The sequence below is a fragment of the Pelobates fuscus genome, chromosome 4 (assembly GCF_036172605.1).
Source record: "Pelobates fuscus isolate aPelFus1 chromosome 4, aPelFus1.pri, whole genome shotgun sequence".
Taxonomy (NCBI): Eukaryota; Metazoa; Chordata; class Amphibia; order Anura; family Pelobatidae; genus Pelobates; species Pelobates fuscus.
Window position 1 is genome coordinate 102,176,856 of NC_086320.1, and position 25,790 is coordinate 102,202,645.

The 25,790-nt window shown below is 44.7% G+C and overlaps 1 protein-coding gene across 1 annotated transcript in view; it reads left to right on the forward strand.

Moving 5' to 3' along the window:
• The window catches only part of CCDC178 (coiled-coil domain containing 178), a 418,122-nt gene that overhangs the window by 135,997 nt on the left and 256,335 nt on the right, over positions 1 to 25,790 (forward strand). The window contains exons 13-14 of the mRNA XM_063451434.1: positions 439 to 501; positions 2,323 to 2,484. Of these exons, the coding sequence (XP_063307504.1) occupies positions 439 to 501; positions 2,323 to 2,484 (225 nt within the window). The remainder of the gene's footprint in view (positions 1 to 438; positions 502 to 2,322; positions 2,485 to 25,790) is intronic.

Consider the following 25,790-nt stretch of genomic DNA (forward strand, 5'->3'; position numbering starts at 1 on the left):
TGCTAAAAATAGGATCTCCGTTTCAGCCTGGACTATCACTTTAAGATGTGTATAGGGTAACAAAATGTATGATATAGAGGTGCCTGTATAGATCTATCTAAACAGCTAGTACTATACAAATTGTCTGAATAAATGGTTGCAAGCAAGTTCATGAGTTCCTCGCAATTCCAGCTGCTCAGGGCATTTCACAAATTAGTACTCAATCTTCAACATCTTCCTGTTTGGAGAAGTTCAGCAGGCCGATCTATGCTCGTTTTACTGAATCAGTGTGTTTGTTGGCCTGCAGATATTAAAATCCTGTTATACCTGGTAAGAAATACATTTACAACATCTGTTAGAAATATCATGTTATGATGCAACTCAGAGCTAGTTCTTGTTGCTGTTTTGATAAAGATCTAATGCTTACATAAACTAAACAACCTTTCATTTATTTTAAAGAACCTGAGTGATAACTTGAGAAAACAAATTACAGACGAAGCAAGAACAAGTCAATTAACTCAGGTATGCTTTCTCCTATGTAACCATCATGGTAACAAGTTCAAAAGCCAAGGCCAATCAATCACAGTGCACCCGTAAGCAAGTCCCACTCCTACCAGACTGGCCCAGTAATGTGTATAATGACATAACGAGGATCTCAGATATGGACAAAATCCAATGAAAATTGTGAGCTGTTTGGGAAAAAAAGTGCTAGAATAAAGATTTAAAAAAAAAAAAAAAAAAAAAATCCCTTAGGGGGAAAAAAAAAACCAAAGGAATGAGAACAAAAGAGAAAAATGGAAAATAGGGAAGAAAATTCTGTCTACATCCAAAATCATACATACCTAGGGGGATAGAAAACATTTTTGACTGATATGAAATATGACTTTCTTTCAGATACTAGTAAATATTCCTGTGAGTGACATACAGAGTTTTTTAGGGTCCTTGAATTCTGACTCTTCCTGTATATACTAACCGATAATGGGGTGTTTAAATAAGGTGTAATAGGAGGGATTCAAATCGGAAAGTGATGCCGGAATCCATTAGAATGTTCCTGACATTTGTTCTACTTTCAGACCTCTGCCTACAAATGGTCCTGATACAAATACACAAAATACACTTTGGTAGGCAATCATGTACAAAAACTTAAATAGAGATGAGGAAACAGCATTCAAGAATCCACAGCATTTAATAACACTGAATGCCATGAACGTTAAGGTGCATCGTTAAGCCAGTTCATTTAGACTGTGAATTAGGAGTAATTAGATAGATCACTAGACTTGTGCATTTGGTAAGTAAACGCTCTCTGCAGCCCCTTGTCTGTAATATGGCAATGTAAATTGCCATAATACAGACATTGACTCGAGTATAAGTCGAGTTGGGGTTTTTCAGCACAAAAAATGTGCTGAAAAACTCGACTTATACTCGAGTATTTACGGTACTTTTTAACCCTTAATAGGGAACACCATATGTATTTTGTATCATGAAACAAACAAAACGGGCCGTGGACGAAGTGGATTTCTGTCCATGAAGCCAGAAGACGGTGCAGGAAATAGAGAAGTCTTCAATTGCCCACTCACATTTTCTTAAGTTTTTTTTTTTAAATTTCCTTTTTTCAAATTTTCAAAGTTTGCAAAAAGAAAAGCAGTCATTATAACACTTAATTTTTTTAAATACAGATATAATTATGTAATCACATAATATAAATATGACAACATACAATTGGCACAGCAGAAATGCCTGATGTTGTGTAGCCATCAGGATAGGCAACATTTGAGCTATTTTTGCATTGTGGTATATAAGTAGGCGCATTTTCATGCCATTTTGGTTCGTCCAAATAGTTTTTATGAAACAATCGCATTGACAAAACATGGAAAAAAATTGGACAAATGAATACAGACAAAACAAATTTTCTGCCATGCACAAGTCTGTTGATCACCTCACATCACAAAGGCAGGTAGGGAAGAACAAAGGATCTTTCCTGCTAGGCCATGTAGGGCAGCACTGGCCCTAAAAGGGTGCTCTGTCCCTTCTTGGGCCAGTGGGGAGATTAGATTTGCAGGGAAGAGAGCCAGAAAGCCTCTGACTCTCTAGATAGTCACTCTCATAAGAATTCAAAATCACCTGTATGCCTTTCATCAGTTAAAAGGAATCCCATCATGTGCATATTCTGTAACCCAGCCATGAAGCCCAAAGCCAATAACTATGATTCAGCGTGCAGTTAGGACCTGTTGCTTTTCTCTCGAGCAGATTGGATTTATTTCAAACAATTAGAATTATTATAAAATAAAGCCATCATTTATTAATTTTTTTAATCTATATTGTACATTTTAAATGTATGCACAGGTGAGGATACATGCAATTGCAAACGAAATGCAACAAAAAGAAAAAGAACACAAGAAAACAAAAGATGAGCTGGCCCAGGCGGTTGAAGAGATTGAAAAGCCTGTGAGAGTCTTAGAGAAGAAAGTCAAGAAATTAAGACTTGAGCACAACAAAAAGTCACAGGTACAAATCACTGCTTGTCTGGTTAGAGTTCCCCGTATTGCTCTTTACAATGTATCAATATTTTTATTTATAATTATTGTTGGTAATTTAATGTTAAATGTTAATCACCAAAACCACTTCATATTGGTTGCCAGAGTCCACCGACTCCTTCTTACCTTTAAGTGTTAAACCATTTTCAAATGGTTTTACTCTTAAGTGCAGTATTCCCCAGGCACCGGTCTATGTTCCTCTCTTCTTCCTGCTCACAGATGCTGAGGCGGCCAAACAGCATCTCCATGGGTAGCATTCAGCGCCTCCATGCAGATCCAATCTAACACACTGCCCCTCTTCCCACTCTAATACACTGCCCACCAATCCAATGCATTGCCCCCAAATCCAACACACTGCCCCTCCTCCTTCCACTCCTCCACTCCACCATACACTGCCCCCTTCACCCAATCTAATACATTGCCACTTAATCTAATACACCGCCCCTCCTCCCTCCACTCTACTTTAATATAGTGCTTGTCGGGATCCCGCGGGCGGCTGCGAGGGGAGGCTGCACTCCGCTCGCAGTACTCACCCTCCAGCCGTCCACGGTCCTCTCCTCCACGTGGGCTCGGCGAGCGGCATCCTTCCAGCCTCGGATGCCGCCCACGTCTTCCTCCACGTACCCCAGCGGCAGCATGCATGATGCTGCACGCTGGGAGACCGCCCAATATATTACACGCCGGGGTCAGTCACCTGACCCGGCGTTAAAGGCACAGTGCCTAAATCACAGTGGGAGGTTTAGATATCTCCCACGTGTGATTGTTAATTCTGATTGGAAATTATCCAATCAGAATTAACCTTATGGTTTAAATACTTACCTTTCCTGTTCCTCCCTGCCCTGTTGTGGTCTTTGCTTGCTAGTATTGCTACTGAACTTGTGTTTCTGGTTACGTACTCTCTGGCTTGTTAATCTGACTTTGTGACTTTCTCCTACCCTTTGACCTCGGCTTGTTTCTCGTTATTCTGTCTTCTGGTTCCCCTTACTCGGCTTGTCTCCTGACTATTCTTTGTGTGCTTAGCCCGGCCACTCTAAGGTCCGGTACTGCACCTTTTCTGTGTGTGTGTGTGTGTGTTAGCATGTTGGGTTCCCCGAATCGTGACATTACAACAGGGCCATAATGGAACCTGCTGACATACCACAGCTCCTAGTTAATCAGGAGGCTAGAATGGATGGTTTAGACCACCGTATGGATCAGTTTGCTCAAGCTTTGCAAACCATACTGGCTCGTACTGCACACTTGCAACCTGCCGTTCAGGAGGCTGCTGCTGCTGTGCCCGAACCCATTCCCACTCCAGTACCCGTTCCTGCTCATGTAGTTCATATGACGCCGCTACAGCGGTGACCCAGCATTGAGTCGTGGTTTCCTCAACCAAATTGACATCCATTTAGTGATGAATCCACGTTCCTATCCCACTGACAGATCTAAAATCGCTTTTTTTTTTTTTATTCTTTATTTTTGTTGTGCAGATATAGACATTTAACATTTTCTTTCCGTGCCACCACAGCATTAGAAAGGTGAGTATAGACATTTGGTTTGATATGGCATACGGATTGGCAGCACATTATTTTGTATTAATATTAGGCTAAGTCCAGATGAGTCGTGTCGCTAAGAGCGTTACAAGTTTAAAACTAGATAAGAAAACTTCAGCTGTAGTAGTAGGTATGGTGGATACGTAGGGTACAGTCCTGTTGGCAATGCGGTTTGGTTAGCTAAAAAGTAAACTATGAAGCCCAGGTGAGAACGTAGAAGGTTGGGGCTAGGTAGAGGCTGTGCCCTGTGTGTTGTGTTACCTGAGGGGCCTGATGCTAGGTGTCCTCCGAACCAGTTCCTGGCTTTGTGTCTGAGTCTCAGGTCGAGTGTCAGGTCGTGCAGGTCGGTGTGATTGGGTGACTAAGTGTGTCTCCGCTGTGAGTGGGTGGCCTAGGTAGGCTATAGCTCTAGGTGAGGTTCTCGCTTAAGCGAGTTCGCCTGCGCGGTTATGGGTGTCTCTGTCTGTGTCAGCGTAAGTCGTCCTATTAGTGCGGGTGAAACGCCCGTCAGAGGAAATACATAAAATCATATAACAATCGTAAGTTGTAAGACCATAAGTGATCTGGTCAAATAGGTAACATAGACTGCAAAGCAGCTCTGAACATAACGTGAGTAACAGAAAATCAGTAGCGGAAGATAGGCAGGAGAGTGTCCCGGTCATGGTGAGGTCCTATCAGGGAGCCCCAGAGGGCCTCATGTGGGTGCCGCCGCAGAATGTTCTGCCGTGGGTCTTCATGGGATGAACAGTGTAACTCTACTCGGGTCCCAGGCGTGTGTGGGTCTGTTATTGGGTTGCGGTTGCGGCTGTGACAGGTAGTCCTGTGAGAGTCCCAAGTCCCGTAAGAGCGCGGCTGCATCGCTCAGGCTCTGGATAGAGTAAGCAGTCTCCCCGTGTGTTACTTGGAGCATGCGAGGTGAGCGCCAGCGGTATCCGATGTTGCGTTGTTGGAGCAATAAGGTAAGGGGTCTGAGTGACCGTCTCCAGGCCATGGTGCTGCCCGACAAGTCGCTGTAAAATTCTAGTGCCATATTTTCGAACCTGTAGTTTGGCTTGCCCCTGAGTGCCTTCAGTATTGCCGTCTTATCCGCTCCATTGCGGAATTGAATGATCAGGTCACTCGTGGCGGTTGATGGGGCTTTGGCCGGCTTAGGGATTCGGAAGAGACTGTCCAGTGGAGTGGCTTTGGCCTGTTTTGGCGGCAGTAAGTCTCCCATCATCCTCCTGATTAGGTGTGGCAACTCCGTTTCGGGGACCGCGTCGGGTACCCCCCTGATTTTCAGATTATTTCTTCGGCGCAGGTCTTCTTGGGCCGCAAAGCGGCGTTCGTGGGCCTGATTCTGCTTTTGGAGGTCTTGCACTGCCCCCTCCAGCGCCTGTATCCGCTGGGAGTCTCTCTGAGCGGTTGTTTCCATGTTCCCCATGCGGTCTGTTAGGCCCTGTAGGCCCCCTTTTATCGTGGCTATGTCTGCCTGTAGGGTGGTCTGTAGATCCACTAGGAGCCCCTTCAGTGCCGATATGGTGACCGGAGATGTGTCCAGATCTGTTTGTTTTGGCAGGGGTTTCGTCGGTGTGGGTAAGAAGGTCTCGTCCTCCTCTGAGGCCAGGTCATCCGAGAAGTCGGAACAGCCGCCAGATAACGTGGCCATCTTGGGCCCAGTCGCGCCATGCGCCTGGCGCCATAGTTCGCCAATATTCATTCCCAGATTGGGACGATCTGGTTTGACTTTTTTAGTTTTACGCCCCATGCTTGTTTAATATGCGGGTGCGCTGTCCGGGCTCTCGATATCGCCGGTTATTGCCCGTGAAAAAGGGTTTTTTAGCCGTTTTGTGTCTGGAGCTGCAGAGGCTTGCGTCCGTTCGCTTTGGCAGTTAGGCTCCGCCCCCCTAAAATCGCTTTTTTGATTAACCATTTGTCCGGGAGAGCTTTAGCATGGGCCAACCCCATGTGGGAGAATACGTCTCCTATGTCCTTTGCAGATTTTCTGACAGCTTTCAAACACACGTTTGATCAACCCGGTAGGGTTGCTTCTGCTGGCAAAGCTCTGCTTGGGGTCCGACAGGGTAACAGATCTGTAGCGGATCACACTATCGAATTCCGCACTCTAGCAGCTGAAGTGGTTTGGAATAATGACGCCTTCGTAACAGCCTTTCAGGAGGGTTTGGCCGCTTACATACTGGATGAAATAGCATCCAGGGAATTGCCTGTTCTTCTGGATGATGTTATAGACTATATGATTCTTATTGATAACCGTATTAGAGAGAGGCGTAGTCAAAGACGGCTGGATACACGTAGAATGTGGGCGGGATTGGACGCGGGCCCCAGGGGGCCCAGACCCTGAGCTGAGTTAGGGGCCACAAAATTTCTGGTGGCGGCCCTGCTTGTCGGGTCTGTACGCAGTGTAAGTCCCCTAATGTGAGATCCCGGGGTCTACTTATGCCTCTATCTATACCCAAGAAACCATGGACCTACTTATCCGTGGATTTCATTGTAGACCTTCCTCTTTCTGATGGTCAGACAGTGATATTGACTGTGACGGATAGGTTCTCTAAAATGGCGCACTTTATTCCGCTTAAGAAACTTCCTTCTGTGGTTCAGTTGGCTCAGGTGTTTGCCAAAGAAGTGTTCCGCTTGCATGGGGTACCTCAGGATATCGTGTCTGACAGGGGCCCTCAATTTGTCTCTCGGTTTTGGAGGGGCTTTTGTGCTGAGATGGGGGTCTCCTTGTCGTTCACTTCCTCCTATCACCCACAATCTAATGGTGCGGACGAATGTGCTAATCAGTCTGTGGAATTGTATTTGCGCTGCTTCACTAATGCGCACCAGGATGACTGGTCTCGCCTCCTTCCGTGGGCTGAATTTGCCAGGAATACGGTGTCTCATTCGTCTACTGGCTTAAGTCCTTTTGAGGTTGCTTATGGGTTTCGGCCTTCTGTCCTTCCCGGTGCGTTCTCCGACAAGGGAATGCCCGCCTTGGACCAGCACCTCGCCTCTTTGCGGAGGATGTGGGATCAGGTCCATGTTGCGCTGTCTCGTTCAGCAGCTGCTCAGAAGAAGTTTGCTGATCGCCGTAGGGTTGCGGCCCCTTCTTATGTTCCGGGTGATAGGGTATGGTTGTCCTTCAGGAACCTCCCTCTCAAGGTTCCCTCGATGAAATTTGCTCCCAGATTTCTTGGTCCCTACAAGGTGTTGCGTAGGGTTAACCCCGTTTCCTACTCCCTTGACCTGCCTCCTTCCATGCGTATTCCGAACACGTTTCACGTCCCGCTTTTGAAGCCCTTACTGTGTAACCGGTTCTCTCGTCCCCTCGGGCTGCCCGTTTCCCCTCGCGCTGTCCCTAGTGACGTGTACGAGGTGGCTGCCCTTCTCAACTCTCGTGTTTCTAGGGGTCGGCTGCAATATCTGGTGGATTGGAAGGGGTACGGCCCTGAGGAGCGGTCTTGGGTTTCGAGCTCTGATCTGCACGCTCCCTCTTTGGTCCGCTCCTTTCATGCCCGGTTTCCTTTGAAGCCTTCTGCTTCCCGCCCTCCGTGCGGTCTTCCAGGGGGGGGGTAATGTCGGGATAAACTGTCGCAAGTCCCACCACCTCGATGGCCGTATTACATGGGGTACTAACACAATATGGAATGATATCTGGGTATAAGGCCAATATGTTCAAATCTAATGCCCTCCCACTAGGGAAATCTGCGGCGGACACGGCATCTATGCATGGAGCCCACGGAATACAGATAGTGCACCGATCAGTCACATACTTAGGGATCCAACTGACGGCAGACGCAACTAAACTATACAAACTCAATTATACTCCACTACTGAACCTAGAAACATGGAACAGTGGATGGATAAACCTATCTCTTGGATAGGCATACCGTCCATACCGTCAAAATGAATGTATTACCCAGACGACTTCGAAGGGGGCTGCCACAAAACCTTTCGAGACAAACTAGTCCCGCATCTGAAAACCCTATTCCAAGATTTGATGACAGGGACTCCCGGGCAAAGACCACTCCCTACCGGAAGAATACCGACCCATCTCCCTCATCAACCATGACAGCAAGATACTGGCAGGGAGACTAAACCCATTCCTAACGCACTTAATTCACGCAGACCAGGTAGGATTCATCCCAGGTAGGCAGCTCTTCGAGAACACACGCAGAAACATAGATGTAATCTGGACCCTAGCGGCGGCCAAAACACCATCCCTAGCCCTCTCCCTAGATGCTGAAAAAGCATGCGACCACGTAAAATGGCCCTACATGTTCGCGCTACTGGAATACCTAAGATTTCCCCCAACCTATGTCACAGCAGTCCGGGCACTTTACACTAACGTATCAGCACAAATAAAAATATCCGGAGCGACATGCCCACTATTCAATATAAGCAACGGCACCCGACAAGGATGCCCACTATCCCCCTTACTCTTTGTACTGTCTCTGGAACCACTCCTCCAGGCGATCAGGGAACACCCCCTGATCTCTGGGGCCAAGATCGAAGACCACAAATTCCTAGTCTCCGGATACGCAGACAATGTACTACTCACTTTGAACAACCCCATCCCATCCATGCAAGCATTGATCCCACTCCTCCAGACCTATAGCTCTATATCGGGCTACATGGTCAACATCGAGAAATCTAGTGCTCTCCCCATGAATCTCTCACGGGCGGACATCGCCCAAATCACCACAGGCCATCACTTACACATCTCACCCACATCGCTCACATATTTAGGAATCAAACTACCAGCGAACCCCACCGCCCTATATAGTCTAAATTACCCACCCATGATTGACACACTCATATCAGACATGGAAACCTGGGTGGACAAACCCATTTCCTGGATCGGTAGCATACACTTGGTCAAAATGAATATCTTACCCCGTATATTATTCTTATTCCAGGCCCTGCCCACCCCCATCACAAAAGGAGACCTCACCCCCTTACAACGGGCAATAGACTGATTCATTTGGCAGAACAAGAGACGCAGAGTGTCCCGCAACATCCTCTACCGCCCCAAGACGAGAGGCGGCCTTGGACTACCCCACTTGCACTTTTACTACTAAGCGGCCCAACTAACGCAAATAACCCTATGGCATACCCCCCCCAGAAACTAGACGATGGGTTGACCTGGAGTCATTACTCATGAAATCAGACCTCCCACAATTTTACATCTGGACCCCAAGGGAACAAAGAGCATTACCAAGAACAGCATGCCCATCCATCACCAACTCCATCCAGCTATGGGACACAGCCGCCCTTATATATGAACTAATGTCCCCGCCCTCCCCCCTCACCCCAATATACTGCAACAGGGCCTTCTTGCCGGGCATGAGACCGTGGGACTTCAAGGGCCTCGAGGGCGCAGGCCTCCAGAGAGTCCACCAATTATACGTAGGGGACTCCGTGGTCTCTTTCCCAGAATTGCAAACCAGAGCAACCCTAACCCCATCTGACTTTTTCAGATACCTCCAACTCCGAAACTACGCTACCCGAGCGACTGTAAAAAACGCCGCCAAAACCAGACCGACCTTTTTCGAACAAATCTGCCACACAGAGAAATACCAACGGGGCATGATCACCCAACTCTACTCCCACCTCTGTTCCACCACCAAGGAATGGGGCACTCTACATTACACTAATAAGTGGGAAATAAGTGACTTGGGCGAAACACTAGAGGGTATCGACTGGCAAGACATATGGGAGGCCAACTCAAAAACCTCTATATGCGTCACAATGCAAGAACAATCATATAAAACAATGCTCCGGTGGTACACCACACCAGTCCAATTGTACCATATGAAAAAGACACCCACAGACCTCTGCTGGCGGTACTGCGGAGCAAAAGGGACATACACTCACATGTGGTGGACCTGTCCCCAGGTTAGAACATTTTGGGAAGGCATCCAAACACTGTCATCCCAGATACTATCCAGACCTGTCAAACTAAACCCATAGATGTTCCTCCTGGCTAAACCCTATGATTCTGGTCCAGGCCAGAACAACAGCTGTATAACAAAATCACTCTAGCAGCCAGACGGGCTTTGGCCCAAACCTGGTTACGACCCACCACACCCCCCATGACCATAGTACTCAACAAAATTAAGGAATGTCACCTTATGGACAAAATGACAGCCCAAATTCGAGGCTCTATAAAGTCGTTCTCCAGGACGTGGGAGCCGTGGAAAAGCTACATTGACAAACAATAACGACACCCGGATCGACCAACGAACTAACACATAATACACCAAACAAGACGCCATCCTTAAACCCACCTGCGTACCCCCTTCCCCCTCCCCCTCTCCTCACCCCAACCCCCGCCTCTCTTTCTTCTAGGCCGAGACAACCGGTACCCCGGCCTAGTATCCACCACACTAAGCTACTGAAACATTACCTCAGTTAAACCCATTGTTACTTACTGTTATGTATGCAATTTCTTTTCTTGTTCTACAAAAAACGCTGACAGACGGCGGCTACACCACAAGTACAAATGGGACATATTAAGTATACTACCTTTCTCTGTACAAACTGCTCACTTTTGAACCATATACTGGCTTTTGCACAAGCCTAAATTCAGAAAATATGTCACATCCTCTGTCAACGCAAAAATAAAGAATTATAAAAAATAAATAAAAAAATGAATGTATTACCGTGTCTATAGGAGAGTAATGTACTGTACAGACCAAAAATAAGGGGAGGGCTGGGACTGCCTTATCTCTACTATTATTACCTGGCAGCACAGGTGGCTAAGTGTCAGGGTACCTGAAGTCTCTACCTCTGAGAGAGGTAGAGACTTAGAAGTTTATCCGTCCAGAAGGGCTGTTTCCTCCGTCCCTCGCGGTCCTTCCGGTCATTTACACGCCGGCCGCGAGGGATCCACTTCCTTTTGTAACACGACGCTCAGCAGTCGACGTCATGACGCCAACCCGGACCGACCTGTCACTCAGTTGTCTGGAAACTAATCAGGACTCGTCGGAGGCGTGTCTACTCTCCTGAGCCAGGGTATTTAACAGTGCTTCTTCCATTTGCTCATTGCCCTGTCGTGGTTCTAGCCTGTCTAGTCACTCAGTGCTCTTGTATTCCAGTTATCCTTTTGGTTCCGACCCGGCTTGTTTGTATTACTCTGCTTATCTCTGTTACCCTTTGACTCGGCTTGTTCCTCGCTTACCTGTCTTCTCGTTCCCTCGACCTCGGCTTGCCTTTGACCATTCTCTCTATCTCCGTACGTTAGTCCGGCCATTCTAAGGTCCGGTATACGTACCTCTCTACTGTCTGTACTCTGCGTGTTGGATCCCTGTCCCGATCCTGACACTAAGATAGCGATGTGGCACTCCCCACTGGAAGAAAGAAAATGGGTAGACTTAGAGTCACTCTTGATGGGAGCAGATCTACCGCAATATTTTATGTGGGTCCCGAAGGAACATAGACAACTACTGTGGATGAATTGCTCGGCGATCCTAAACTCACTCAGGATTTGGGACGCATCTATTTGGAAATATGCGCTTACATCCTCATCTTCACCATTTATGCCCTACTTAAGAAATAGAGCCTTCCCTCCAGGTATGAACGCCCAGGTCTTTAAACACCTAGAGAAAACAGGGTTACAGAGGATTTGCCAGGTGTTCGACGGAGGGCGGGTTATCCTATTGGACAAACTTAAATTGAGGAGACATCTCACCCCATTCTGACTTTTTTCGATACCTACAAATGAAAGATTTTGCAAAACAACCACACGTTAGAGAGGTAGCACATAAATCCTTAACATTCTTTGAGAGAATGTGCCTAAAGGAATTCACACACAAGGGGCTGATTACGTTGTTGTACGCTCACCTCTGCTCAGAGATGAAAGAATGGGGACAGCTGACATATATAGACCAGTGGGAGAGGGACTTAGGAGAAGAATTAGAGGGCATAAAATGGCATGAGATTTGGGAGGCCAGTAACATCTCATCTATATGTGTATCACAACAGGAGCAATCTTTCAAGATGCTTTTCAGATGGTACACCACACCAGTAAAACTATACAGGATGAACGAAGTACCAACCTATACGTGCTGGAGGTGGTGTGGCAACAGAGGCACTTATGTCCACATGTGGTGGGAATGCCCAAAGTTGATGGCTTACTGGGAGGCAGTACAGGATGTGGTAAGACAGGTGTTCCAGCGCACACCGGACCTAGACCCATGGATTTTCCTACTAAACAGATCGATAGAAGAGTGGACCAGAACTGAACAGAAACTCTTGCATAAAGTAACACTGGCGGTCCGCAGAGCAGTTGCGCAATATTGGCTCAGGCCTGAGTCCCCCTGGCTCACTGGTTATTAGTAAAATAAAAGGGGCCCATCTCATGGACGACTTAACAGCAAGAGTGAGGGGGACAACTAGGAGGTTTGACAAACTCTGGGGCCCTTGGGTGGCGTGTTTACTAGCGGACAAACTCCTGTGGACAACCAAGAGGGAACAGTCCCTAGCTAGTGGACTGGTAGCTAATCAAAAGCTTGCTGGGGAGAGAAGGGAGGGAGCGGCTGAGCCGCTGGGGGTGTGAATGGTGCCCCGTGGGCCTCCTCTTCTTGATAGCAATTAACTGAGGGCCTATGGGCTCGGAAATGTGGTTACATGTATGTTATGCACAGATGCCTTTGCTAAGTGTTGTATTGTATTATGAAGGTCTAGCTATTACTGGATTTGTATGTTATCACTGAATATGCTTTTGGTCACACTAAAAAATTGGAAGAAAAAAAAAAAAGGGACACTATAGGCACCCAGGCCACTTTATCTCTTTGAAGTGTCCTGGATGCACTTTCACTTCCCCCTTAATCCTGCAATGTAAACATTGGAATTCCAGAAAGCCACTAGAGGAGCTTCCTAAATTTTCAGAGTTTTCACAGCAGTGAAACTATTAGACCATCTCTTACTGTTTACCACACCCCTCTACAATCCCTGTCCCCCACTGCAACTCCCGTAGAGCCACTGTCACCTCAGTATAATCCCCTCTATAGCTCTTGACACCCCACTACAGCCTCTGTCACCAGACTATACCCACTAACCAGCCCACAATAGTTGCCATCATCCCACTACAACCTGTTTTCCTCTACTGTAGCCTCTATAACCCCAATATATCCACTATCCACCCCACAATAGTCCATAACCTCCCACTACAGCTCCAATTTCCACTCTATAGAACCTATTACTACACTACAACCTCCCCCCCACTATAGCCAATCTTTTCACCACTACTATCCTCCCCCTATGGCCCCTAACCCCCACCATAGCTGCTATCCACACACCATAGCCACTGCCCCCCACTATAGCACCTATCCTCCATTATAGCCCTAATCCATCGACTACAGTCCCCATTTTTACACTATATCTCCTATGAACCCACTATGACCACTATCAACCCATTACAGCCCCAGCAGTACAACATGCAGCCACCCCAGATATGCAGCCCCATAAGCAACATACAAGATCCAGTGCATTCGCTCATTCAACAGTAATTTCAAGTTTTACAAAATGTAATAGTTTTATTTAAAAATACTTTATCTAGGAAAAAAAACAATAGACATTAGGTTGGTGGAGTAGGACCTGCCAAAAATGGGGTACATTGACATTGTGGCAGGCTTATACAGTGTACGATCATATACTGTCTCTAACTAAACCCCATTATTATAATTTTGTGTGTGAAACATTTATTCACCTGACATTTTAATTTTATGCAAATATTCTAAGACATTTAATAAATATATGAATAAAGAAATGCCACTTCACTATTATTATTATTATTATTGACATTTATATAGCACCAACTTATTCTGCAGTTTGACAATATTATTAATGGGACTTTAACAACAAATGAGGCAAGATATTACAATTGTTGACAGGAGCAATTGGTTCATGAGGATCCTGCACACTAAGCCTACAATCTGTAGGAGGTGGGGTTAAAAATAACCCAAAACAATTTAAAGGGGATAGGGACCAAATTATATGATGGGAAACAAGCAGAATTGTAAGGTGAGTGTGAAGTAGAGAATGGACCCACTAATTAAAATGGGATTCCATAGGCTATTCTGAAGAGGTGGGTTTTAAATGACCTCTTTAAGAATTGAAGAGTAGGTAGGGGTGTGATGGGGGATGCAGGCTATTCCATAAGAATGGAGCTGCCTGTGAGAAATCCTGTAGGCACGAGTTAACAGTACAGGTACATGCAACAGACTGTAGAAGGTCAACAACAGCGCCGAGAATGGGTGTCCCTATGCTTTATAAATGTTGCAGGGGCTAGAATTGTTGATAGATTTGTAGATAATAGTTCTTGCATGTGAAAGGGTCACATGTGAGCAATGTTTTTAAAGTGGAATTGGCATGATTTGATGAAAGACTGGATATAAATCCAGAATCAAAGATAACACAAAAGCATCAAGCCTGCATGGAAGATAAGAAGCTCAGTTTTTGACAGAATGGGTTTTAGAAAACAAGGGAACATGCAATCAGAGAAAAAAAAGAGAGGCAACTAGAGACTCGTTTTAGGAAAGAGGTAGAGAGATCAGGGGAGGGGAGGTATAACTGGGTATATCATCAACCTTATTTATCCAAAATAATTAATACACTTGCCAAGAAAGGCAGTATAGAGAAAAAAACAAAAGGGCACCAAGGACAGAGCCTTAGGGGACTCCAACCGAGACAGTATGAGGGGAGGATGTGTTACCAGAAAAGAAGATACGGGAGGATTGTTGGGAGAGATAGGACAAGCTCCCAACATACTGTTGCCCAAGACTTTCCTCCTTCCTGGAATGATTACATTCCTCAACACAATGTTTATCTTGTGTTGCATATGACAGTTTGTAAATAAACTGTCTTTTGGTAATTTGTGTCTCTAACAAAAACTCAAGTAAACATTGAACTAAATTTCACATTTAGTACCTTTGCATACCTTTCCTCCCTGTTGATCATACATGTAGCCCCAGGCAAAATGCAAGCATTTTTGTGGATACCATTACTAGAAAAGAGGAAACTTATTGATAAATATCTTTATTGTCAAGCATAGCACATATATGCCCAAGACTGTAGTAAACACCAATACCAGTGTCAAAATGTTCAGAAATTTAATCTATCAATGGAAATCCCCTGTTCCATCCTGAGTATGGGGGTTGGAACGTCCACCAGTGGAAGCTGAAGGATCCTAAATTCCTTAAATATGACTAGTACTATTACGGTATGTAGAATAATTGGTAATATTCAAATTTGATTATGCTGGTCCTATGTGTAATGTTTTTGTATTTAATGTTTTGTTATTGCTAGATATAATGGCAACAAATCTTTTATTGCCTTTTACATCTGAGCAGTCACAGATAATACATCATGAAGTCTAGTATTTTTTTAGCCATTCAGAAAAGGCAAATTGATATCATTTGGCTCACTGTTAAAATCAACCAAGTCTCATCTTAAATTTAATAATTCAGCTATTCACATACAGCCAAATTATAAACCAATGACAACCAAATCCTTTTTGTTCATTTTAACCAATTTCCCTGATACTGACGTAGGAAATTGCACTATTAACCCTAAGCCCCCAAAGTCATGTCACCCTAGTGTTTCCCAAATCCACGGTTACCTTATAACAATACTTTATATTCTTACCAAACCCTAATTTTAGATTCGGGAGGCTTTTTTTCATGAACTAATAAAATGTTTATGCTATTTGTTTGCCGTTTTGTTGCAGTTCTGTTTGGGTGGAGCTATCTCCAAATTAATTTCAGTGATACAATGAGATAAGTTTGTAATTAGCAGGTAACCATAAGGTTCAAATATAAAAAGATATGGAAGGGCTGCGCCAAATAAGAGAAGAGTAGATAGTCCAGTAATTGCTAGGGTGTATTGCTAGTATTGCTAGGGTGCCAATAGATGGTCTAGGATACTTGATAGAGTTCCTCTGTGGATGCGTCTAGTGTAGACCGTTCCGTATATGTAAATACAAGAGAGGTAGAGGCGACTAATGGTATAGTAGGAAAGTTCAGGGTGTGATAGGTAACAAAATGTAGAGAACTCACATTCAAGAGAGCTATGGCCAGCTCTGGTGTGGTTTGCGTACAGCGGTATAATCCCCGCTTATGGGATATGTAGGGAGGGGGTCTCCGTCAACACCGTCTGGTAGTCCAGAACTCGGAAAAGAAAGACAGAAAGCGACAATAGTGCTCTCAATTTTGATGTGGTTCAGTGTGCTACTATACCATTAGTCGCCTCTACCTCTCTTGTATTTACATATACGGAACGGTCTACACTAGACGCATCCACAGAGGAACTCTATCAAGTATCCTAGACCATCTATTGGCACCCTAGCAATACTTTACTGGACTATCTACCCTTATTTGGCGCAGCCCTTCCATATCTTTTTATATCTATCCACCGAAGGACCCGAGGGGTTTTCCTTCATTTGGGTTGCTGCCTACCTTGACTAATTTTGTGATTACTAGCGCTGAATTCTTTTTGTGTTTAACCATAAGGTTCAATTGGTTTCAATTTGGCTGATATTGACTATCAACCTCAGGAATGCTGTCAGCCACATTGAAGAGAATTGAGTAAAAGTAACTGAAACTGCTATATTCTGCATTGAGATCTTTGTTTGCTATATGAAATAACTACAGAACATTATAATTAATGCAGTGATTTTATAATATGTGAATGGGTAAACAAAGAACGTGGCAATGTAGAAATCAAATATATGTTTTACTGTATTTAGGCAGTGAGAAGGAGGTAATAGATTATTTCCGAGAGACTGTGGATCTCACAACTGTAGAACTATTTGTTGTTCTCTCTGACTTGGGTTAAGGTGGAGTTTGCACAGCATTAAATCTATCAGTAGACACTACTAATGATTCACTGTGCAATTTCTGTCAATTAATACATGTTTTAAGAGACTTTGCTTGCTGAGTAAGGATGTGGCTGCCTTGCCACCTTTGGTCTGTAACAAATTAGCCCTGAGGCAATCGTACATCACTTTAGTGTCTGCTTAGCAGGAAGTCATCTGCATATTATAAGATAATTACCAGCAGAGGATTGACTGATAATGGCCTGGCTGATAAGTTCCAATTTACGTATTGCACTTTTGTTGCTGCAGCTTTCTATATGATGAGTTCCCTAGTACGTTCTCAGAATAGCTAAATCCTTATTTGTTAGTAATACACAAGCTAAATAGCAATTTTCCGAGAAGCTCATCTACACTAATCTCATTAGCTATAGAATCCATTATAGCTGCAACTAGTTACACTAACCAACTGCTTATTTGTGGAAACAGCAGTTGGTTAGTATGTCCTTGGAACAAGTGTGTGCGGTCAATCACGTCAAAGTCTGAGCTCTAATAGGATTGCAGTTACTAATGATGTTAGCATACACACAGTCCCACTTAACAACTCTCTTTGTCTATGCACTGATATTGTATCTTATTTATTCCGCTTACAAATTACCCTCAATGTACAGTTTTAAGTTTAGTCACAAAGAGACAGAAAGGTGTGTGACACTTATTTTGGCAAAACTATATACAGGATGGCTCATAAGTCCCTACCCATCCAGCACACAGATACACTGGATACATAAGATATATGGATTGGTAGGGACTTATGGGCCACCCTGTACATAAAAGTACAATACCCTGAGGTGATCCTTCTTGCAGAATACAGGTCTAGCTTCAGAATAAATAAAAGTGACTGGGGACCAGTCACGGCAGCGCAACTTCGAACAATGCTTACTGAGCTGTGCACCAACATAGCAGGGGACATGGCACGCTTCTAGAAAGCTGTGAAAGAGTGGCATCTCAAGGACTGGAGGAACAAAAGTGTCGACAGCAACAAGCTGATGATAAAATAGATGCCCTGGAAGACCACAGAAGGCGGTACAATCTGAAGATCCGGGGAATTCCGGAATCAGTGACTATGGAGGACTTACCTCATTTTATCCAGAGATTTCTGGCCGCCCTTCTCCCACCTAAACACGCCAAAGCGGTTAAACTTGACGGCATGTTTCGCCTCCCAAAGCCAGCAGGTGCACCACCTTCAGCAACACCTGACCTAATCATCAGGCTCCAGTCCCTGCAAGACAAGGCACTGCTTCAAGTGGCAGTACGAGGAAAAACACCAATTTTGTTTGAGGGAACCTTGCTACTGATATTCCCGGTCCTCACCAGAAATACTCTAGCCTGGCGTCGGACCCTGAGACCCCTGCTGCAACAACTGTGGGACAGAGAGGTTCCTTACCAATGGAGTTTGCCATGAGCACTCCTGTACACCATACAGGGCATGACTGTCAGGGTACCTGAGGCCTCTACCTCTAAGGGAGGTAGAGACTTGGTGGTGTATCCGTCCAGGCGAGCTGTTTCCTCCGTTCCTCGCGGTTCATCCAGTCACTTAAACACCGGCCGCGAGGAATCCACGTCCTTTTCTAGCAGGACGCTCAATACGTGACGTCATGACGCTAGCACGAGCAATCTGTCACTCAAGTGTCCGATATCCAATCGGTACTTGTCAGAGGCGTGATTTCCATCCAGAGCCAGGGTATTTAAGCTTACTCCTTACTTCAGCTCATTGCCCTGTCGTGGTTCTAGCTTGTCTAGTCACTCAGTGCTCTGGTATTCTAGTTTGCTCTATTGGTTTTGACTCGGCTCGTTGTACTACCCTGTTTCTCTGTTATCCCTTGACCCGGCTTGTCTCTCGCTTATCTGTCTTCTCGTTCCCTCGACCTCGGCTTGCCTCTGACTATTCTTTACTCTCGGTACGTTAGTCCGGCCATTCTAAGGCCCGGTATACGTACCTTTCCACTCTTTGTACTCTGCGTGTTGGATCCCTGTCCCGATCCTGACATTACGACAGGGCCAATGGATCCTGCAGGTACAAACAGTCAGCTTGGTTCTTCGGATCCCAGGTTTGACGCCATGGAACATAGGATGGATCAGATGGCTTTGGCACTTTTGTCTCGTGCTAGTAATCCACCTGAGGAGACACGTACTCCTTCTATCTCTCCTGCAGTCTCAGGTCTAGAGGTAGCCACTGTAGGTGCTTCTTCCCGTATTACCCCACCAGTACGTTATGGCGGGTCACCGGAGAAGTGTCGTGGCTTTCTAAACCAAATTAGCATCCATTTCGAACTACAACCCCGCTCTTATCCTACAGATAGAGCAAAGGTTGGATTTATTATTACTCTGCTCATTGAAAAAGCTTTGAGATGGGCCAATCCTTTATGGGAGAATGATAATCCACTCGTCTATAATTATAATGCCTTTGTAGCTGCGTTTAGAAGAACTTTTGACCCTCCTGGCAGAAAGGTCAATGCAGCTAGATTAATGTTGCGCCTTAAACAGGATAATCGAACACTTGTGGATTATGCACTAGAGTTCAGATCCTTGGCGGCAGAAGTTAAGTGGAACGAACAGGCTTATATAGATGTGTTTCTGAATGGGTTATCAGATGTAATTCTTGACGAGGTCGCTACTAGAGAACTCCCTGAAAATTTGGAGGATTTAATTTCTTTTATATCTCGTATTGATGAACGCTTAAGAGAGAGGCAGAACACTCGAGATAGGACCCGTAGACCCTCCTTTAAACTAGCGCCTACCTTTCAAATCTCTGAGTTCGAAGACTTACGTATTCCTGAACCTATGCAGATAGGCAGTACTCATCTCACTGAAAGGGAGAGACAGTACAGGAGAAGGGAGGGTTTATGTATGTATTGTGGAGTCAGGGGTCATTTACGCCTAAATTGTTCCAATCGTTCGGGAAACGCTCGCACCTAAGTTCCTCTAGAGGACAGGCCTTGGGTGTTTCTACTTTGTCCTCTATTCACAACTACAAGGAGCTCAGGCTTGTGTTACCCGTTTCTTTAAAGTGGGAGAAGGGAGTAGTTAAGACTATGGCACTAATCGATTCTGGAGCTGCTGAGAGCTTTATAGATCAGGGTTTTGCTGCCAAGCATGCTATTCCATCCCAGTTAAAAGAGACACCTCTGGCTGTTGAGGCCATCGATGGTAGACCGTTACTTGAGCCTGTTATTTTTCATGAGACCATACCGATTAACTTGACTGTTGGCATCCTGCATAAAGAGGATATATCCTTGATGCTCATTTCTTCTCCGTCTATTCCCATAGTTCTGGGGTACTCCTGGCTGAGGAGACACAACCCTATTATTAATTGGGAATCAGGGGAGATAGTTTCATGGGGAGAGAATTGTCAAGAAAAATGCTTGCGGAAGGTCTTACCTCTTGGATTAACTAATACATCGAATACCTCTGACAATCCTACAGAGACACAAATCCCGCCTCAGTATCTAGATTTAAAGGCAGTATTTGACAAAAAGAAAGCCGATACCTTACCCCCACACAGGTCCTTTGATTGCAAAATTAACCTACTCCCTGGTACCATGCCTCCCAGAGGTCATGTATACCCATTATCTATAAAGGAGAACTCAGTCCTAGAGGAATATATTCACGAGAATTTAGACAAGGGATTCATCAGGAGGTCCTCCTCCCCTGCCGGGGCTGGATTTTTTTTTGTTAAAAAGAAAGATGGTTCTTTGAGACCTTGTATTGATTATCGAGGCTTGAATAAGATAACCATTAAAAATGCCTACCCGATTCCCTTGATCACCGAACTCTTCGATCGTTTGAAGGGCTCTACTATTTTCACCAAGTTAGACCTCAGAGGGGCATATAACTTGGTGAGAATCCAGCAGGGACATGAGTGGATGACGGCATTCAATACTCGATATGGCCACTATGAATATACTGTCATGCCTTTTGGGTTATGCAATGCGCCAGCAGTATTCCAAGATCTGATTAATGAGGTTCTTAGGGAATTTCAGCAAGAGTGCGTCATTGTATACCTAGATGATATACTCATTCATTCTAGTGACATTGAGATTCATCACAAACAAGTCAGGAGGGTTTTGCACAAGCTTCTCCAGCATGGCTTGTACTGCAAGTTGGAGAAATGTAGCTTTGATCAAACCCAGGTAACCTTTCTCGGCTATGTGATCTCTGGGGAGGGATTTAAGATGGATCCGGATAAGCTCCAATCCATTCTAGAGTGGCCTTTACCCACAGGTCTTAAAGCCATACAGAGATTTATTGGTTTTTCCAATTATTATAGGCGCTTTATTAAGGGCTATTCTTCCATTATTGCACCTATCACTAACATGACCAAACAGGGGGCTGACACTAAGAATTGGACTACTGAAGCTCTCCTTGCGTTCAAGACTCTCAAGGAGCTTTTCGCTTCCGCTCCAATTTTAGTTCACCCTGACACTTCTCTGCCATTTTTGCTCGAGGTAGACGCATCAGAGACTGGTTTAGGTGCTGTTCTATCTCAAAGGTTGGGTGTTGATAAGCCATTACATCCATGTGGATTTTTCTCTAAAAAATTGACCGGTACTGAAAGCAGGTATGACATTGGTGACAGAGAATTACTAGCGGTTATCAAGGCTTTGAAACAATGGAGACATTTATTGGAAGGTACATTACATCCTGTTACCATCCTGACAGACCACAAAAACTTGTCCTATATCGGAGAGGCCAAGCGTCTGTCCTCCAGGCAGGCTCGTTGGTCGTTGTTTCTTACCCATTTCAATTACGTTCTGACTTACAGACCTGGGTCAAAGAATTCTAAAGCCGATGCGCTATCTCGCCAATATGAACCCTCTGCTTCAGTTGAACCACTTTTGTCTTCCATTGTACCCAAATGCAATATTATTGCTAATACCAGTCTCAAAATTCATTCCCCGCTACTTGACCAGATCTTGAAGTCACAACATCTAGCTCCCGGAAACACTCCTGAGGGAAGAAACTTTGTTCCTCCTGAACTTCAACTGGAGCTCTTACAGTGTTTTCATGAAAGTAAAATAGCTGGTCATCCTGGTATTCGCAAGACGTACTCTCTGATATCCAAGGATTTCTGGTGGCCTTCACTTCGTAAGGATATTGAGGAGTTCGTCGCAGCTTGTGAGACTTGTGCCAAGACTAAACTATCTCATGCATCCCCATGTGGCCTGTTACATCCCTTGGACATTCCTGAGAAACCTTGGTCCTGTTTGTCCATTGACTTTATCGTTGATTTGCCTGCTTCCAAAAGACAGACTGTTATCCTCACGGTGGTGGATAGATTTACTAAGATGGCCCATTTCGTGCCTTTACCTAAACTTCCGACTTCTCCTGAATTGGCGGAGATTTTTGCGAGAGAAGTTTTTCGCCTACATGGGATTCCTTCAGAGATTGTTTCTGATAGAGGTTCTCAATTTGTCTCACGTTTCTGGAGATCCTTTTGTTCTCAAATGGGCATCAAATTGAACTTTTCCTCTGCCTATCACCCTCAGTCTAACGGAGCTGCTGAACGTACTAATCAAAAGATCGAACAGTATCTGCGTTGCTTTGTTTCCGAACACCAGGACGATTGGGTCGGTCTGATTCCTTGGGCGGAGTTCGCACACAATAACCTTGTTTGCGATTCAACTCGCTCTAGCCCTTTCTTCATGAACTATGGCTTTCATCCTTCGATTTTTCCTTCGGTTTCCTCTTCTCAGGGGATACCGTCGGTTGATGATCATGTCGCCAACCTGAAGAAACTATGGGATCAGACTCGACAAATTCTATTACATAGTTCCTCGCTGTTCAAGAAACACGCTGACAAACATAGAAGAGCGGCTCCTGTTTTTGTTCCTGGGGATAGGGTATGGTTAAGTACTAAGAATATTCGCCTGAAAGTTCCGTCCATGAAATTTGCTCCTCGCTACATAGGCCCTTACAGGGTTCTCACTCGTATCAATCCGGTTGCGTATCGCCTTGCTCTGCCACCTGCCTTACGCATTCCTAACTCTTTTCATGTCTCCTTGTTGAAACCCCTCATTTGCAACAAATTCTCCTCTAAGGTCTCCTCGCCTCGTCCTGTTCAGGTGGAGGGTCGGGAGGAGTACGAGGTCAGCTCCATCATTGACTCCAGAATTTCAAGGGGAAAATTGCAATATCTGGTCAACTGGAGGGGATATGGTCCTGAGGAGAGGAGTTGGGTACCTCAGGAGGACGTCCATGCTTCTCGCCTTCGCAGAGCATTTCACCTTCGCTTCCCATCTCGCCCCGGTTCATTCCGCCCGGTGGGCGTATCTGAGAGGGGGGGTACTGTCAGGGTACCTGAGGCCTCTACCTCTAAGGGAGGTAGAGACTTGGTGGTGTATCCGTCCAGGCGAGCTGTTTCCTCCGTTCCTCGCGGTTCATCCAGTCACTTAAACACCGGCCGCGAGGAATCCACGTCCTTTTCTAGCAGGACGCTCAATACGTGACGTCATGACGCTAGCACGAGCAATCTGTCACTCAAGTGTCCGATATCCAATCGGTACTTGTCAGAGGCGTGATTTCCATCCAGAGCCAGGGTATTTAAGCTTACTCCTTACTTCAGCTCATTGCCCTGTCGTGGTTCTAGCTTGTCTAGTCACTCAGTGCTCTGGTATTCTAGTTTGCTCTATTGGTTTTGACTCGGCTCGTTGTACTACCCTGTTTCTCTGTTATCCCTTGACCCGGCTTGTCTCTCGCTTATCTGTCTTCTCGTTCCCTCGACCTCGGCTTGCCTCTGACTATTCTTTACTCTCGGTACGTTAGTCCGGCCATTCTAAGGCCCGGTATACGTACCTTTCCACTCTTTGTACTCTGCGTGTTGGATCCCTGTCCCGATCCTGACAATGACCCACAGAGCCGGAACATACCAGGCACTGGAAGACCACATGTCTCGTCTGGACCCAGCGACGAACCTTGAATTCACGCCTCGAGCACCAAGACCTCCCAACCTACCAGCGCTGTGACCTAGATGTGTCCGGAGACCTTTGGGGATAACCAAACACCAGCCACAAGGGTCCCTGCATGCTCAGAGACTTACCTACAATTTCTACCGAACAGCTTAACAAATCTTTTACTGTTATAAATGTTATGGATTTCTTTCTTTCTTGTTTTTAGTTACGACACTCTCGCCTCTACGTGACACCTCTTCACCTTACATGACCTAGGGTAAATGGGGATGCCTCCTGGTTTTAAACTTCCCTCGGCTCAGGTCACTCACCTGCTCCTGCGGGCATTTGGCTAAATTGATCTATCTTATTACATGCACATGCGGCAAACAAAATATTGGCAAGACTAGAAGAAGAATTCTGCAGCATATAAGATCTATCACTAACCAAAGTACTCTCACCCCACTGGCCAAGCATGTAATTAATTTTCATGACAGATATACTAAACATACTAAACATCTAATTTTTCAAGCAATAGAAAAATTATTACCTAACCCTAGAAAAGGCAATTTCAACAAACAACTGCTACAAAAATGATCACAATGGATATATAGATTCCAAACCCTGTCACCCTCAGGCTTAAACAAGGAATTTAATTACACCTCTTTTATCCATAAATAATGATTAACCATAAACAGTTTGTGACACCGCATTCACTTTTCTTCTTTCTTCTTTCTTGCATTTACCTAATTATTTAATATTATTGGGATCATAAATATCTAACATTAAATCTACTAGAATAGTTTCCTTTGGATGGGTCATATGCTCATTCCACTATATATCTGTGTGTCCTCCACTCCTCACCGGTGGGCTTCCGAAATATTCTTCAGTGACTAAATGGTCACCCCACAACTCTGGAAATGGGCAATGTACTGTAATTAGCACATTTAGTAATTAGCACAGCTTTAATATATCCAGTGATCAGAGATCTTGATATTTATATATTGCAGAGGGCAGAAATCTAATATATCTTTAAATTGTTTAATGTGTGCATCCTTTCATTTAGTCCTCCCTCCAACATAACTGGGAACATGCCCTACTATAATATATTTAACATTATTGTACTTCGCTACACTGTCAGACCTGTATGAATTCTATGTTTGTTCTAGTGCAGGGATAGGCAACATTTGGCACTGCAGATGTTGTGGACTACATCCCCCATAATGCTCTTACACCTGCAATGCTGGCAAAGCATCATGGGAGGTGTAGTCCAAAACATCTGGAGTGACGAAGGTTGCTTATGCCTAATCTAGTGTATGTGTAGCCTGTAAACTACACAACTCTTCCATATGAGCCACACGGTCTGTAGTTTCCTGTAAACCTACAGTTTATTTTATGCAGTGCCTGTTACAAATACTGAAGTGAACCAAAGAAACAATAGAAACATTAATAGCTATTTTTTTCATTTTCTTTCTGTTACAGTGGTAATGTCAGTGAGTAATGTTGTTTGCCCATCCCTTAGTAAAATATAGAAATAAAAAGTGACAAAGACCATATCATTAGTCTTAGAGAGTAAAGGGGTGTGGGCCAGGTCATAGATCTTTGTCTTAAGCCATGAATTCTATTTTGTTCTTTAAATGTTTAAATAGGTATTGAAATGAGAATGCATTTCTCTTGCTCAAGAAAAGCAATAAAGATATGGGTGATGGCTGAATACACGAAGACAAATGATGAATAATGAATTAGTATGAGTGATCCTTTTATGTTTATACTTGAATATAGAATTTCCATTTCTACCATGGAATGCATGGTCTTGAATGCAGCTGGTTGCTACAGATATATTGGACTTTATTCACTAAACTCTGACTAATGGTGAATTAAAATTTAGATTGTAACGTTTAGGTTAAACCAGCTAATCTGTGACAATAGCCGAGTCGGAGAATTGTTCTAGATCAGCTATTTCCCCCTGTATTATGCTATTCAGATTTCAATCCACTATAAATGAAAA